The 17149-nt window shown below is 46.2% G+C and overlaps 2 protein-coding genes across 5 annotated transcripts in view; one reads left to right on the top strand and one right to left on the bottom strand.

The window, feature by feature from the left end:
* ATXN1 (ataxin 1) overlaps positions 1 to 17149 on the top strand; it is a 287878-nt gene that overhangs the window by 228955 nt on the left and 41774 nt on the right. For 2 of the 3 annotated variants that reach the window (XM_068931767.1, XM_068931768.1), the window contains one exon: positions 1218 to 1370. In XM_068931767.1, the coding sequence (XP_068787868.1) occupies positions 1218 to 1370 (153 nt within the window). Of the gene's footprint in view, positions 1 to 1062; positions 1096 to 1217; positions 1385 to 17149 lie in introns of those variants that run through there. The other variant, XM_068931766.1, reaches the window with a different exon arrangement.
* The window catches only part of GMPR (guanosine monophosphate reductase), a 43915-nt gene continuing 26784 nt past the window's right edge, over positions 19 to 17149 (bottom strand). For both annotated transcript variants that reach the window (XM_068931770.1, XM_068931772.1), the window contains 2 exons: positions 13968 to 14127; positions 19 to 5159 (listed from right to left, as the gene is read on the bottom strand). In XM_068931770.1, coding sequence (XP_068787871.1) covers positions 4979 to 5159; positions 13968 to 14127 — 341 coding nt within the window. In that variant the 3' untranslated portion in view covers positions 19 to 4978. The remainder of the gene's footprint in view (positions 5160 to 13967; positions 14128 to 17149) is intronic.

The following is a 17149-nucleotide window of genomic DNA, read 5'->3' as shown; positions in this document are numbered from 1 at the left end:
GGCATGAAACCCTTTGCAGACGATCAGAGTGAAGCAATTTATTGCATAACAAAACTTTACGATTACAACTTTTTGAACACTAAATGATTGTGCCATTTGTGCTGGAGGCATTGCATACACAGATTTGCTACAGATAAGGGAAGCCAATATTCATAATCACCATTTCAGCAGTGTATAGAAGGGCAGGAAAACGTTAACACTCATTAACTCCTTTTGGCTGATTTCACAGAAGCGCTTCACAATTATCACAGGCAACAGCAAGGTGTTTTGGACTCTGGGTTATTTATTTATGCATGGAAACTTCAGCCAGTAAACAGCATGCCGAGTAAATGCTGGGGAGGACTTGCCTAAACATCTGAATGCCCACAAGTGAATCCAAGGCTGGAGCAGGGGGACAGCACTGTGTTTAGGGGAGCAGAGCTGTGCTCGGCACCTCACCCTGAAGTCATTCAGCCCATCCACCCACCAGAGAGCTCCTAATTTGCAGGGAAGGCCACTGCCCTCTCCTGCGCATGGGCTTGCCGGGTGGCGCACAACAAACTGCTATTCTTGGGCCTTGGCTTTTTTTTTTTTTCCTCTTCCACCCAAGCAAGACCAAAGCTGGCTTGCTTTTTTCTAGAGGCAACTGCAAAATTCCTACAGTCTCCAAGAATGAACTTGTGGTATAAAACTGAGAGTAGTGACTAAAAAGCAACATTCCTGGACCGGTGGGGCAAGCGGGAAGAGAGGACGACGGCGGGCAGGATGCTGGATATACAACTGTATTTACACTGGTGAAAAGCTGTAGCAGCAACTCTGTTCAGTGCAGTGGGGTTAAAGATGTATAAACTAGGGAGTGCTCGGTTCAGCGAAAGCTTCCAACTCTCAAAGCGTCCATGGCTGAGAAGCATTAGCCCTGCCCCAGCGTGGTGGGGTTTGGCTAATTGCTGCGCTGTTTCTTGCTCACCGGCAGCCCCACCTTTCCCCAACCTTGACTAGTTGAAAGGAAGGCACAGGCACACTTTGTATAGGAAAAGCTTCTCCAAAAGTTGCACTAGCCCTTAAAATTCTTTATATTTGCAGGGCAGCCCACATCCTACATCCCTGTGCCGTAAGGTAAGAAAGATGCATAAGAAGGGCATAGCCAAAACCCCTCATGGTTGACAGCAGCGAGCAGGCTGTGCTGGGGGGAGGTGGGGAGGCGAGCACCTGCTGAGTGCATGCACTTTCTCTTTCAGAAAAAGGAGACTTGCATGGCTCGTCTTACATCTGGCAGGATGCTGGCTCAACACCCCTGCCACATGGGCCAGCCTCGTTCCCCACAGCTGGCCATGCCACTGCTCAGGCTGCAGCTGTGCCAAGACCTTCCTCCCCAAGGGCAGCTCAGGTAACCCAGGCTGCATGGGTAAGTAAACGAGTCAGCCCACCCTGTGAAGTGTTGCAGCAAGGTGACACCCCTCCCCCCCCTCCCCACGCAAACATGCCTGGGAGAGGATGGGTTTTTTTTAATTGTTCTTACATTTCAAGAAGATTCACATTTCAAGTGCTCAGTAGGGACTGTTTTAATGATGTTACATTGCCATTTGGCATCCCTCTTTTCAGGTCTTTGGTATGTTAAATTGTATCTCTGCAGAGCCAGTGGGCCAAACTCCAACATCATGGGCAATCAACTTAACAACTGCCTAGCTGGGGAAAGCAGGCATGACCTCAGCTGACAGCATTGTCTATCTATCTATCTCATTCACAGTGTTCCTTGTAAAGGGGAGCCAGGATGGGGAATGCTGTTGGAGGTGTTAACTAAGACCAGGTTATACAGATTCACCTGACACTAAGCACTCACAAATGCTACTTCCCACAGAAGGAAACCAGGTAACAGAGAACCTGGTGAAATGTGCAGGTGAGGTAGATCCACAAATGGCACGTGGAGTTGGTCAGTGGTTCTGGTCACTGCTTGGACCATCCTGCCAGGCGTAGCGTGCCCTCAGCTCCCTCTCTGCCCCAGTTCCTTGAGAGATCACAGCTGACTTGAGCAGGGCACAGGACCTGACACTACAAGAAGATGAGGGCACCTACTATGGCACAGCACTGGCTGTTAAATAAGGGCTCAGGCTAATCTTATTTTAACTTTCCAGCCTGTCTGAGAGCTGGACAGGCAGTGGTGAGCACTGGCTTGGTTGAGGGTCCCCCCTGCACAAAAGCCCCCATATAACTTCGGGTGAGATGCAATCATACCATCAGTTCAGCATCTCTGCAGCTGATTTCTCCCTCCTGCTCACTTTGGAGGAAGAGGGAGGAAAGAAAATACAAAGAAAACCTGCTATTTACCAAAATGATGTTAAGAGCTGCTATTAAGAAAACCAAACACCCTAAGCCAAAGCTTTAAGAATAACTAGTCTTGGTGTCAATGTCATTCACAGCCTGGAAGACCCAGGAGACTTCTGAAGATTAGCCTGTCCCCATCTTTTCCTATTAGTCACTGGTGGGCTCCTGTGCAGGCATAAGTATGTGCAAAAATGAAGGGAACACAGGTGCAGGAGAAGCCCCAGGCCAGGCTAGCTATGGTATGTGTGTGGCCTGCCCAGAGGAGGAGACTCCTCGCTTGCCACAGCTGTGGGGAGGCAGCCCCTTCATCCCCAGCGTCTGCCCTTTGGAAAATCAACTGTTCCAAAGAGATGTCATGGAGCTGCCCTGCTCAATATGCATATGCTCTTTTTAAAAAAAAAAAAAAGTTTACAAATATATATATATATATATATATATATATATAGAATTGTATATGTATTTTAAAAATTTCATTTAAAAATGTAGCTAAAAAAAGTAGAAAAGCAATAGCGACGGTAATTGTGAGACCAGTGACAGCTGCACTTCTCACGTATGAAGGCACGAGTGTGGAGACACACCTGTGGTCAGGCCTGCAACATGACAGTCTATGGAGATGCTCATTTTCCCTTGTACCTCTACCCTTCATATCATGCAAATAAAGGAACTATGATCTCCTCCTATAGCCATATTGATGCACAGTAACACTGGACTGTACTCTGGGTTTGGTGCAGGTAAGAGCAACATTTCACCCATAGTAGGGTTTGTAGTAAAGCAGCCAGGCATCTTTTTTATGTTACGCTTTCAGGCTGCCGAGGATAGAGATCAGATCCTTTATTCACAGGGTCCGCTTCTGTTCTACATTCAGTATCCTTATGACATTTGGGCAGGACAAATGGACCACATCATTGTCAGCAAAAGCATAACCTATACTACCTTGAAGGCCCTTATTCACCTCCAAAGCAGAGGAAAGGGCCATACCCCAACAGAGATTTATGTCCTAAATGTTTAATGGAAACCATCTAAACTAGTGGGCCATGTAGAAGATCTTCTGTGCTATTTCTAATGTGCAGAGCACGTTTAAAAATCAGCAGGGATCAGCCTGTGGCCTAGATTTGTTCCTTAGCACGGTCAATTGTACCAACCCTTGTGCGTGTCTTTTTGAGCAGTTCAGCATACAAGCTTAATTCTAGTGGTTCTCTTTGTCATTCCTGTTCCTCAGATCACTGCTTTGCTTGCTCAGAGGAAACCTACCTCTTTCCACAGATGCCTAAAGGAGGGGAAAGTAAGACTCTGAAGTCACTGAAGTAACAGCAGCTGTACTGTGATCTCAGTAGCAGCACTTCAAAGTGGCCAAGCATTATTAATTCATCGGTGTTCACTACATCATTTATCATAATGAGCTACGGTGGTATTCATGTGGATGCAATGTGTATTTCCAAATAAATTTAGTTGTGATTTATCAATTAATTAGTGGGCCATTACACTTTATTCAAAGTGTTACCCAGAGTCTTAAACGTTCATTATTGCCTTCAGAGCAAACGAGCAAAACTCCATCTCAGCCTAGCAGCATCTTGCAACCAGGCCTCTAGCTATTCTGCTGAAAGCTCTCTTTTTTTTTCTCCTGATGGCAATGACTGCAAAAGAGTAAGACCAAGTAACTAAGAAGTGGATTTGATCCCTTTGGCCTCATTCAGCTGGCCACAGACCATAGCATGGCATTTTTATATAAACGGGTTAAAAAACGGCAGACAACTTGCAAGGGAACAGGCAGGGCTGCAGAGAGGCACCCCCTTGGTAGGTTTGCTGTGGCAGAGTTTCTGTGTCTTAAAAACCTATTCACACAAAGCAGGTAAAAGCAGAAATCCAGATAATTCAGTAACCGCATGCACCGTAAAGCAGGCAGGCTCTGAAATAGTCTCACCTGAATGATCTCCATAGATGGGGATGGGGGTAGCATGGGTTTGCTACAGTGCAATTCCAACTTCTCTGAAGAGGCAAGTCCATAGAATATGGAGATTTAAATAAAAATGGCTTTACAAGGCCTGTGAACTGAGAGTGACAGGGATCAGGCATTTTTATCATCACAGGAAAAAGTCACCAGTACCTTCATCCAGCCCTCCAACCTCTCTGACGTGCTGCGGGCTGGCAGCCCTGCCACAAACATCCATCCATCCTTTTGCCAGAGCAAAAGTGGAAGAAAGTGGTTTTGATTTTTTTTGATTCCTTCACTCAATTCTTTGCATCTTTTTCTCTCTCAGCCTGCAATTTCTGGAGGGCGCGCTACTGGGAGCAGTGGTAGCTGATGGGTCAAGCTTTTAAGAGGGAATGTGTGTGTACGTGTAGGTGCAGCAGCCATGTCTGTACAGGCCAATTTCTTATTAACTGAGGCTTCAGCAGCTATTCATCAGAGGGGACAAAAAGAGGTGAAGAAATGTTGATTAAAAAATAAAGGAGCCACAACAATAAAAGATGAGGTTATCGCATTTTGAACGAATGGCACTGTGTTAATAGCATTACCTTCCCCTGCCAAATCCCAGCCATCACAGCTATGAACCTGCTGTGCTCTGGTGGGAGAGAGAGGGGAGTTTGCCACTAACACAACGCAGAGAAGAAAGCAAAACAAAACAGCAGTCCCCTCCTGCAGTTTTCCCCACGCCACCCTCTCTCTAATCCCGGGCTAAGAGAAGACCTGGCTGTGCTGCTGGGTGACTCGGATAAAAGTCGTTCTCCTGCTCAGTTCTTTGAGTTTGGCAGCTCCCACATAGGTGCAGGTGGAGCGCAGCCCTCCGAGGATGTCAAGGATGGTAAGTTCCACGTCCCCTCTGTACGGTACCTCCACAGTCCTGCCCTCCGAAGCCCTGGAGGAGAGATTGTTTACTATATTTATGTGTAGATGCAAAATACAATACAATAGTGTGCTTACTGGGTGCAATATGGAGCTTAATGCTCCACATGCTGCAGTTCACAAGTGTCCCCCCAGCTTTCCTGCCTGTTTGCCTGCTGCTGGTTGGTGCTTTCAAGAACTGAAATGCCTCAGCTCCAGTCACTAATGCTGTGAACTAGAAGTGGATGCATCTTGCAGATGCCCCATTACCACAAGAATATTTATAGCTCTGCCCCTTCCTCCTTCCCTCCGCTGTCTGCCTATATGCAAGCAAAGCTTCCAGGTTCAAGGAAAGGCAAATTTGTCCTTGAGAAGTTCAAGCTTTAGGCTATAAGGAATGGCCAGGCTCAGGAAACTTGTAAAGCAGGCACCAGTCAGCACAGCTCTACAGGGGCTTCGCGACCGCAGGCTCTGTCCCACGTCACTGACCACATGCAGACAGAAACGCTCTGGCTGTCTCCTACTGCCCAGTTCTCCAGGGCCCACCCAGGCGGAACAGGAAACCCGTTATGGGAACCCACTGTAGAGCTGTCCCCTGAAGCTAAAAGAAGAGCTAACACATCTCAGAGTCAGGAAAAAAAGGCTAGAAAAAAATAACAGTACTGTGAATCCTGTCAAGAACAGGCACACACCAGCCCAGCTTTGCACCGCCCCAATCAAGAGTTATCTGATAGAAGAATCCAGGCAAGTAACTTTCACCTCGTTCCCCTTCATCCTTCTCCAGTCTCACGCCCAACAATTCCTCCCGCCATTCCTCCCAAACACCTGCTGATCTTGCTGTTCTTCAGAGCAAGCTTGTTTTGCATGGCATGGTTTCTCCTTTGGAGAAGGGCCTTGGGAAGGAGGTCTAAATGAGAGCAGTTGGAAAACTTGACTTTTGTCTAAAAATCTGTCTCAGAAAATGCTTGGATTCATGCCTTTCACATACGTAGCATGTTGATTTGCAGCTAAGGCCTGCAGCTTTAAACGATTTTTAGATTACACTTCAGCACCAGTTACCGCTTGAAATGGAAAAGGGAGAAGGGATTACTGTTCTTTCCCCCCTACAGAATGGAGTCAGGAATCATGGCTGGGATCTGTCACTGTTGTGAATGCGGATTTACTTCTTCTCCCTCAAATATGCTGTCTAGAGGATAGTGCGAGAGCAAAAGCATGCCTGTTTGCAGGCCCCACTTACAACATTACAACATTAACAACAGCAATAGCAGCTATCAGGAGGTACTTCAGTGTGAGCCTAGCTGTATTTCATTCTGTTAGTTTAACTCTGAGGTCAAAAGCCCTTGGGAGACAATAAAGGAGAAGTGTTAATATGCCATCTGAATGACGACCTATGATTAATCTCCCTACATCTGATAAGTAATTGAGTCTTTCTTGAAACCCTCAAATAAATACTATAGAGAAGTGGCCAATGGAACATGCATGTAGCTCCACTGTCTAGCAGACTGCACTGGGACTCGGGTGTGTTGTAGGGCCTGTGCTGCTGAGCGTTCACAGGCTTTTATTTTTAGCCCTAGTGCCAGCAGCAGTTGCAGCAAGGGAAAACAAAAGGACACAGAAGTATTCATGCTACAATCTTACAACGTCTTGGTTTTTGGCCAGGGCCACCTCCTCCAGTCCAAGCTGGGAGGTTCAGCTCAGCCTCCAAGGAGCCTTCTATGAGACTGTATGAGATGATACTACAAACCTAGGATTTGGGGAAACCAGTGCAAATTTTATTTACAGCCCCAAACAAAACCAGATCCCGGCACCTGCAGAGCCCTGCAAGGCAAAGGCAATGCTGTATAGGGTGAAAATTGCAAGGTTTCATGCATGAGTGCCCAATTAGTTCATGCAGGAGCACTCAATTAATTCATGCATGACTGCTGTGCTGGCTATAAATTGCAGGGTTTAGATAGCAGGGAGCTGATTAAAACCAGTCTTTCCAGGCAGCCCCAGTACCCGTGCTTAAACAGACCTGCAGAGAGGGTAGCACCGCTCCCCAGAGTGTGAACACTCGGGGTGGTCCTTTTCTCAGAACAAAATTACAGAAATGCAGGGCACTTTGAGCTGCGGCCCCTAGGAGACCCCCCCCCCACACACACACACACACTCCCTGTGGCGGCTATGCCAGTCCCGGGAAGCTAGAGCTTGTGCAATACAGCTTTTTGGCTTGGGAGCACCAACCCCCCAAAAGTGGTGATCACTAATTCCATGGCCCAAAAGCTCTGATGGCTAAGTTAGTTACCAGTGCCCTTCTGGTGTCACATGGCAAGCCAGTAGGACTTCCTGCTGATCCAGGAATGATTTGTACCTATCTTGGGGCGGGGGGGGGGGGCAGGAGTGCAGGAGGGCAAACATGACATGCCAGAAAACAGGCATGAGATTAGCACCAAGGATAATGGTGAGAGGCCAGGCTTATGGCTGACCTTGGCAAAAGCGTCAAGAAGGGCTGAAAATTCTCAGTGCTCCCACCCTACATGCTGGGACTTAAGTGAACACTGTCTGCATGAAGCTATACAGCTGTATGTAGCTATTGGACTCATGAACCTACCCCTAACACTGCTGTTAATCTTTGCTTGTACCATCTTAATCATTTGTCTCTATGCTAAATTACAGTGAATAACTTAAACCACTTTTATGTTCTTGGTTATGTGTTTTGCAGGGACAAGGCCTGAACTATGTAGTAAGATTCAGCTTATTACAATGATAACCCTGATAATCTAGTCCACGGGGGCAAGGGGTTGGCTTTGTGACTGTTGTGACTTTCTTGGTTATGTGTTTTACAGGAACAAGGTGTTAAATTTGTAATAAGTACATGTTCAGATTGTTATAATTCTTAGTCTTGTCCACAGGGGCAAGGAGTATCGTTAGTAATGGATAACAGCTCAGACTGTGCTGATGATAGCTCTTGTCATCTGGTTTCCAGGGGAGAGGGGAGGTGCAACTGTAGTAAGTGTATGTACAGGTTCATCTCTGTAGTCTCGACCACAGGGGCTGGGGTGGAGTTTGTGATGGGTATATAATCGAACTGTGATGTTAAGCCTTGTAATGCTATTCCCAAGAACAATGAACGAAATTTTAGTGAGTGTACTGTTACAATATTAATCCCGACTGTCTGGTCCAAAGGGAGAAGAGTAGTTTCTAACTGATGTATATTAAGATAGTAGATGTTGAAAGCAGAATTTATACTGGACATTCAATACTGGACTAACATTCAAATAGTTCTTCCATACATGTTTTGCAGCGATGAGGAGTGGACTGTGTTGGCCATAAATTGCAGGACTCGCATCCGCGTGAGTGCCCAAATTGTTCATGCATGAGCACCGAAGAAATTCATGCATGAAGACCCAGTTAATTTATGCATTAGTGCCCAGTAAATCTACACATGAGCACATGTTTAGTTCATGCTTGCATGCCCAAATAATTTATGCCCGTGTGCCCAATCAGTACAGGCACGAGTGCCCAGTTAGTGCATGCAGGAGCGCCCAACTTGTTCCTGCATAAGCACCCAATTAATTTACACACAAGCACCCAATTAGTACACAGATGAGTGCCAATTAGTTCACGCATGAGCACCCAATTTGTTTTATGCATGACTGCCCTATTAATTTATACTTGAGTGCCATTTGGTATGTGCATGAGCGCCCAGTTAGTGCCCACATGAGCATCCAGTTAATTTTACGAATGAACACCCAATTATTAAACACATGGGTGCTGTATTGGGCAGAACTGGCAGGCTTTGGGTAGCAGGGGGCTGCAGGGGTGGCCTGTGTGGGAGGAGACCATGACCTGCTCTGCGCCAGTCACAGATGGTTGCAGGCAGCTCTGGAGCCAGCTTGAGCACCCCCTCGTGCACCAAAACTGCAGCCAGTTGGAGGAGTCCCTGGGGCCTCTGCTCAAAAATATTTAAGAAATAACAGCAGCCGCTAGGGAAGGAGACATGTAAGGAGACATGCATGGAGTTGCCTGAGGAGACATGCAGCTGTAGATGTGCTTTTGAAAGGATGCATTCCACGCTGGAGTGGGGATATCCCAAAGGGATATCCGCTATGGGTGACCCACCCTATGAGGCCTATGGGTGACTCACATCAGAGCACGAACCTCCCCTGAAGGGACTGCGGCCTGCGGGCAGCCCACCCTGGGGCAGACATTGCAGCCTGCAGGCAACCCATGCTGCAGCAGGCACTGTAAAAAGGACAGCGGAGCAGCAGACAGAAACCATCGCACATATGACCCCCAACTTACCGTGCTGCCTATTGCCTCACTGATGGAGTGAGACATTGGGACAGACTGAGCGTAACCCGCAGTGAAAGCAGGAGCTGAGACTCAGAAAGGGGAGGAGAGTAGTTTACCTAGGTGTTTGTTTAATTGTCTATGTTTTCTTTTTTTTTTCTCAATACCTGAATCAATGATTAGATGTTTGTCTTAACTGGCAATAGATTAAACCAAATAAAAATTTGCCAGGTCAAGAATGTTTTGCCCATAACAAATGCCTGCGTTGAGGCTGCGCATGGATTTCAAGGGATGTCACAAAAGCTGATACACTTGGCAGAGAGCTGCGTAATCCAGTCAGTGGAAACTACCGAGGGATTTACAGCTCCGACATCTCTCCTGGAGTTATAGCCCAACACCAACTCTTTCTCAGAAAAGAAAGGTAGGAAGGAGCACCTAGGACTCCCAACAGCTGGGAAAGGTGTGCTCAGATGCTCTCAGCAGAGACTTAAGGTCTCTCGCTAGCCACTGAGAGGTGAATAGAAAGGGAGAATGATTTCCTTTAGCCATTTTCCAGCAGGTGCAGTCTGCGGTGCATCTTATACTTCCTGACCAACTCAAGCCTGCTGGTGGCATGAAGGGACGAGCACAGGGGGTGCAAATCCTGGCAGGGTGGATTGGGTGAAGCATGTCTCACAGTGCTCCAGCAGGCCCAGCAAATCATGAGTCAGGCTAGAGGCGGGGTCAGGCTGCCACTGCATTAGGCAACCTTATGAGTGGAGCACTTAGGAAATGGCAGGAATCAAGGGCAGGTATTTAAGGCTATCACCTGAGACACCAAGAAAAGGCAGGGAGTAGCAACCAGGTGCTGATGCTGGTTTGTCTCTGTGGCCCAAATTCCACCCCACTGCGCGTGTCAAATGCCAAAACTCAGCTTGGTAGCTGAGTGAATTGCTGAGTGACCACAGTGGGGCTGCAGCGTTCACACGAAACCCGTGAAATCTCACAAGGGTTTAAAAAAAGCCCAACAAATTGACTTTAACTGAATAATACTGCGGTCTCCATTCCTGCTTGCCGTATTTCTTTTCTCTCATAAAAGAATCTTAATAATTGCCTTTCGAAAATTCCCAGCTCTGACCTGTGTTCCTCATTGAAGGAGGTAAAAATGTATAAATGACATAGAACTACAGGGTACAGAGATTTCATCCAAAATTAAATGGGATCAACTTGACACGTTCATTACAAAAACAATTACTCCCATGACTTTATTTCCTGCTACAGTCATTTCACCTTATCTGTCCTCTCAGTGCTTGTCAATTTTAATTTAACTGTTTGCTGGAGGCTCAGGTCCTCTAGACAAAATGTTTAATTTTGAGAAGATGAAGTTAAGTGACAGGCAGCCCGATTCTGCAGAGAGCTGAGCACACTCAGCTCCCCAAAGCTTGAGTAAAACACTGTGGGCGCTCAGGTTCTTCTAAAGATAAAACAGCTTATTAGGATCACTGATAGAGATTTACAGCTGGGCTTTTTAAATGCGTTTAAGTCAAGTCCCACTGACTTGACAGGTTTGGGGTATCCAGCGTTTACGAGGCTGCATTAGAACCTTTTTGGAGCCAGTTCATCATGAGCTAAACTAGTAGGTGAATAAACTTCTAAGTAAGTTCTCCTACCACAATAATCAAAAGAAAAGCCTGGCCCTATTCCTAGTTGCTCCTTCAGTGCCCAGCACAATTACACTGCTGGATAACTTAACAATTGCTATTTTTAAACAACAGTTGCTATTTTTAAACTACATACCGATCATGCCGGGGCAGACCAAGCAAGACCAAGACCAAGGCTTGTGTGCTTAGTGAACCCTGAGCAGTAGCTACGACACACAGAAGTTGAGAACCAGCCTCTCCACAGTTAACAGCCAAGTCTTATAGATCAGATGGCCGGAGCTAACAGCAGACTGGGGGATACCTGCTACATTACCTGTCAGTGGCATAAACAAGCCACACCTCAAGAAGAACTTAAAATTTCAGATTGTGCTACTGCTCCCTTGTTGTTGGTTAGGTTTAAGAACTTGATCCCCATAGGACTCGTTAGGATCAGCATACAAAACAAAATACAGCTGTAGATCAAGCAGAACTTGAGTACAGTGTCCATAAAGGATTTAAAGGGTCTACACTGAGCCAAATACAGCATTTTTCTGTACATCCTTTATTCCTACAAGACACAGCTACCACTTGCGTTTTGTCTCACTTTTACGGAAGACCAGTGTCAGTTAATTCTTCTAGTAGGGATGAATCTTGTTTCCAGACTACATGCACACCTGTGTGGAGCAGAATTTACCAGATGCCTCAGTCCTTTGGCCCACTGTGACAGGAAGGTTTCTCAAACTTTTCCTGCAGCTTTCACCCACTCTGTAGCGGCTGGGCACTAAAATGACTGCGCTGCACTGAGATCCATGCAGCTTGCCTGGGCTGCACTTCGTTCTCCCCGGGAACAGCCATCAACGATGCACCCTAACAACGTCAGGCCTTTCCCACGCTCCAGTTGCTGACACAAACACAAGGTAGCAAAGGACACTGAGTTATCCTAGCTCAGATAAAAGGCTGCCAGCACCTCCATGTAACTAGCAGCTGCCACTTTTACATTATAAGATAATTACTAGCGCCATCCACTCAGAGCATTCGTTCAGAGGCTTTGATGCCAAGCACATTTGCTGAGGGAGAAGGGAGGAACCAAAAAAAAAGTCGATTGTTTCTGGGGACTGACAGATGAACCTAGAGTGAATCAAAGCTCAGATTCATGCAGGAAGCCTTTCTGGTGCACCATTTCAGCTTGTCCCAGACACAGACAGCCCTTTCTTCTACAAGGAAATAGTTATGCTCTGGAAGAAAAAGGACACTGAGCCTGCAACCTGCTGTGCCAAAACAGTCTTGCAGGGCAACCAGGTGGAGACCCAACCACATGAGGTGGTCCCCCAAGCAAGCCACTGGCTGGCCTCAATGTAGCTAGATATCCTGCAGATAGGAGTGCTTTTAAACTGATACAAACGCAGCCAACATGAGAATAAAAACTCCCTTGCATACTGCTCATCAGCTTCTGATCAGAGCCCATGAAAGAGATGTGTGGGCTCAGGTCAACTAGAAAGGGTACGCTGCACTCCGGAAAGACATCTGAGTCCACCCCCTGCAGAATGCAAAGGTATCCCTTTTCCCTTCTCATCCTATTAGAGGCAGAAAAATCCTGGCTTGAGAATCTGCCAGGATATACATGTTCTCAAGCTACAGTATTTACTGTGTTGCTTTTTTTCCTGTTAAGAAATCTCTTTCTTTTTTTTTTTTTGCAAAAACAAATGTCCTGGGAACTTACCAAAACTCAGCACAAGTATTTTTGCCCTTGAAAAACACTCTACTATCATCCCTCATCCCTATGGCCTACTGATATCTTTCTCCTCCTCAGTCTTCCTCACAAAGTGGTACTGAATCAGACTCTGTATAGCAGGCATAGACTATCCGAGAAGTGCAGAGTCCATAAGCTCTCTGTTTTCCAGTCTTCATACAGGTTTCTCTTTTAATGAGACTGGGTTTTCTATCAGACCAGGAATGCTAATGACTTCATGTTTCCAGGTCTCTCCTGCATAATGCCTACCACTAACCTTCCTTAATCTCCATTACTGCTGAAACCTAATAGTGCAAAATAACTAGCTTGGGACGTCTAGGCCAAAGTAGACAGGTGTAAAAGCTGTGGAATAGACTGGGCCTTACCATTTTCTGAATACTAGGTACATTTTTAAGGCACGCTGTAAATGCCTCCTCAGAAGTATCAGACAAAACCCGTCAGAACAGCCAATGCCAGGGAGGGTGGGGCAGAAGGTGGGATCGAAGGCGCTTTCTACCTAGCACAAGGTCAAGAAGAGTCTGCTTCTTGGCCATGGTTCTATCAGCACATCTCCGTGTCAAGACGTGAACCTCTATTTTGTTTTGTAAATCCTATTTTGTTTCAAGGGACCTGCCTTAACATTCTGTACTTTCACCTTCAGGGGTGCTGCAATTCTCCTCTGGGGAGTCTAGCTGAAAATCCAAGTTCCCACATGCTGTATGATTTTGGAAGAAGCAGTAATGCCTGCTCTGCTGCTCTGTTACCCAGAAAAGGTAACCCACTCTCTGCAAACACAAGGGAGTATGCGGGCCAACCGGTAGCCCATACACCAAAAAGACACTCAGTCTGGACAAGCAGAGGACCAGGAACTGCAGCTTGGTGCGCCTTGCGCCAGCAGGTAACTCTGACACGGCCTGAGGGACCCAGAAGTCAGAACAGTGACTAATGACTCCCCAGACCCGGTGGTTAATGCTACAAGGAAAGCATACTGCACCGGCTGCAACCGAGTAAACAGGGCTGCTCTTGGCTATCCACCCCCAGCTCCTTCTCATGGCCTCCGCTTAATGGCATCCTTCCCTCAGGTCTGCTGCCATAACTGCTTGTTAACACATCCTAAATGAGAATAGAGACATGAGCCTGTTTGCAACATATACTGTTTGCAAAATTTAGCTCCAGAAGTTACTGGATGGCTCACTGCAATTGCTCCTGTGAGGATTCATACCTGTATTCAGCAACCCCTCCTGCATACTTCCTCATGGCCGTATCAGAGCTCATCCCGTAGAAGAGTTTCACCTTCTTGCCATTTTTTTCCATAATCTCTCCAGCGCACTGGTCGTGGCCTGCAAACATTCCTCCAAGCATGACGAAATCAGCACCAGCTCCTGTGATCATCAGAGAGTGACAGATAAGGAGGGCAGAAGAAGGTGAAAGACAAAGCAAGAACACAGTGGCTTCCAAAAACAATAGCCAGCCCTGAATACCTCAGTACAGAGAGTCCTCTCCTGCAATGGATGCAGCAAACTTGGAAGAAATGCTTTACTGAAGAACTGAGACATGCCAAATTATATTTCTCTGATACTTTCAATGCTAAGAATCCTTTCCTGTTGTTATGTCAAAGATGTAGATCATTATTCTACTCTACCTTACACACTGTAAAAGTTTCAAATTCAGTTTTAACCCTTTAGCTCACAAAAATACCTGAGCACAGTTCCTCTATTAACTCCTACTGTGATAGCAGTACTTAGGAGCCCCAATCACAGGGGTAGGAAGGACCTGTTGAGCTTGATGCTGTACAAACAAGAGGACAACTTCTGCTTCAAAAGCTTTCTAGCCTACAAGATGCGAGTGGGAATATACCCTGAAAGGAGGTGCACCAATGAATGTACTCCTCCCAATACTGACAAAAACCAAGCAGATTTTTAAACTACATGATGGATTTTTCAATCTCACCGGCCACACAGGTGTTCAGTGTAGCACAGGGTAATCCCTCACAAAATGCTCTGGATGGATGTGGTACAGAGCATGCAGCAGAGAGGCAGTCTGACCAATCGCTACAGCTCCTAAACGCTACAGTAATCCAGGAATTAAATAACAATATTGAACACCCAAATATGCTGGATGCCTGTCCAGTTTGTCCATCTCCCCTGGGTTTGCAGCTCGTGAGCTCGGTCCCACTGGGCGATCACGGAAGTTTTGGGAATCACTCCTGGTTTTCTACTGTTATGTCTAGTATTTCCAGCTGGGCTGGAGTTATTCCACAGGCTGTTCTTACTGTGACATTTCGGCATATCCAGCCTTTCTTGGAAAAAAATCAAGTGCAGAGGTCTTAGGAAATGTGAAAACATACATACATACATATGTGTACACAGATGCATATATATGAAAATAGGTCTATCTTTTTCTGACCCTGAGGTTTCATTCCTGAAACAAAGTATTTTCCTGTCCAAAACTGATGGCTTCTTTTACGTGTATGTGTCAGAACAGGCCCCTCTGCTCAGCTTCTTCCCAGAACTGGTAAAAGAACAGGGCTATAAACTTCACTTCATAGAAAGCAGATGAGCCTGAACTAACCCCTTCTGAACAAGTCTGAGCTCTGGGGAGATCCCAGGCTAGGTAAGCCTGACATTTAGGATTCACTCATCTCTGTCACTAACCAAACAAAAGCACTGGACCTTGAGATCTGGACAGTAAGTGCAATCACTATCAACTCTGCATAGCTTCTGCCGTATTTTTGTAAAAGCTCTGGAGACAAACCTGAATTTAGGAATATTTTGGTCTCAGACCACGTATCAACTGTGGAGTGTGCACGGATTTCGAAAAGCCAGCTCCTCCCCACCCCTTCCCCAAAGAACAGACCCAGCAGCAATGCCTGGGAACAGAGCACCCAGTTGCTCTGCTCTGTCCTCACCTCCTTTTGCCTATTTGGTGTTTGAAAGGCACGGTATGTCCATGAAAAAGGGATATTAAAACTGAGGTTTGTGCCACACTGCTGAGCACACCACATGCAATATTTACAGGCAGGCACCCATTCAGGTGTCCTATCTTGTCAGCTACCCGGCAGATTCTTCCTGAGTTTCTCATTCCAGTTGTCCAGATTTAAAGCCTCAATTGGAGTCACATCTGATATTACTATTAACATACAAAAATGAAGGGAATGCTCATCCTTTAAAATATTCTTAGTTACTCGTGGAGAGCTCCAGTTGCTGCCTGGCATGATCTTGCTCCAGTTTTGCAGAAACTAAGTGCCCTGGGGAATCTAGCTGATGGCTGTCACATAAGTAGATGAAAACAACATGGAGAAGGAGGGAGGGGTCCGGGGTCAACGTTTCAAAGCCGGCCCTGAAACAACTTACTTAAAGGTCTGCCAAAGGACGCTCTGGACTCTTTGCCATGCCAAAACCATCCCCATGCTCCCCAGTCCTAATTCTGTCTCTGGTGGGAGGTCCCCCAGCCTCCAAATTATTAGTGCCAAACTGTCATGGTCTCAATTTTTAGACACATACAAAATCTACATTTTGGAATCACAGAATTCTGGCTCATGCACGCTTAGGTATCTCTTATTTTTCTTTTGATTGTATATTTTGGGAGGAAAGTAAATATGTTTGAATTACAGGATTGAAACTCTTCCAACTTGAGTAACGTTTGCAAACTGAAACATAATTCCAGTTTTTCTAGGGAAGAGGAGCCAGGTTACAGCAAATGTAGCCCAGAGTTGTGCTTCACACTGGGCAGAACTTCTAAACACTGGAGTGACACACACTTACTGCCCTGCAGCTCCAGGAATGACAAGCCCATATTAAATATGTTTTTCCAATGCTCTTTAGAACTTTCCACCCTGCTTCAGTATTGCAATGACGTCTGAAAGTTTCAAATCTGTTCCGCTACTTTTGTACCAGTTAATCTCCAACATTGTTAGGAGGCTGCAGTTTTTAGCATGTTCTTTCCTTACTTATGTATGCTTTCTATACTAACCAGAAGCACTGGTGACACTTGCAACACCTAACCGTACTTTTCACTTTCATGTACAGGTAGCATGACATTATTTTAGGTAGCAGGGGACCGAGAACACCTGGTAACAACCCCCACCACATAACACAGGATGTGTTGGGGTACACTGCATACAGGTGTCTCAGTAGGTTACCTGGAGTCTGCTAGACTTGGCCTGTTTCAACAAAAAGTCATTTGGACATTGCTGCATTGTGCTCTCCAGTGCACGGATACTGGGGAGGATGCCTCCCTTGGGCCCTGCACTGCACCTGTCCTGGTTTTGCCCACTGACATCTCACATCCTTCAAGTTATTACAGAACCTGTGGCCTGAAGCCAGCCCAATCCTGTAGTACTCATATAAGTTTGCTGGATAGGCTTGGAGTGCCTCAGATGTCTTTTGTGTGCCTGATAATGCA

The sequence above is a fragment of the Struthio camelus genome, chromosome 2 (assembly GCF_040807025.1).
Source record: "Struthio camelus isolate bStrCam1 chromosome 2, bStrCam1.hap1, whole genome shotgun sequence".
In the NCBI taxonomy this organism is placed as follows: domain Eukaryota; kingdom Metazoa; phylum Chordata; class Aves; order Struthioniformes; family Struthionidae; genus Struthio; species Struthio camelus.
Note: the sequence above shows the minus strand (reverse complement) of the source record. Positions and strands in the feature narration are given on the sequence as shown.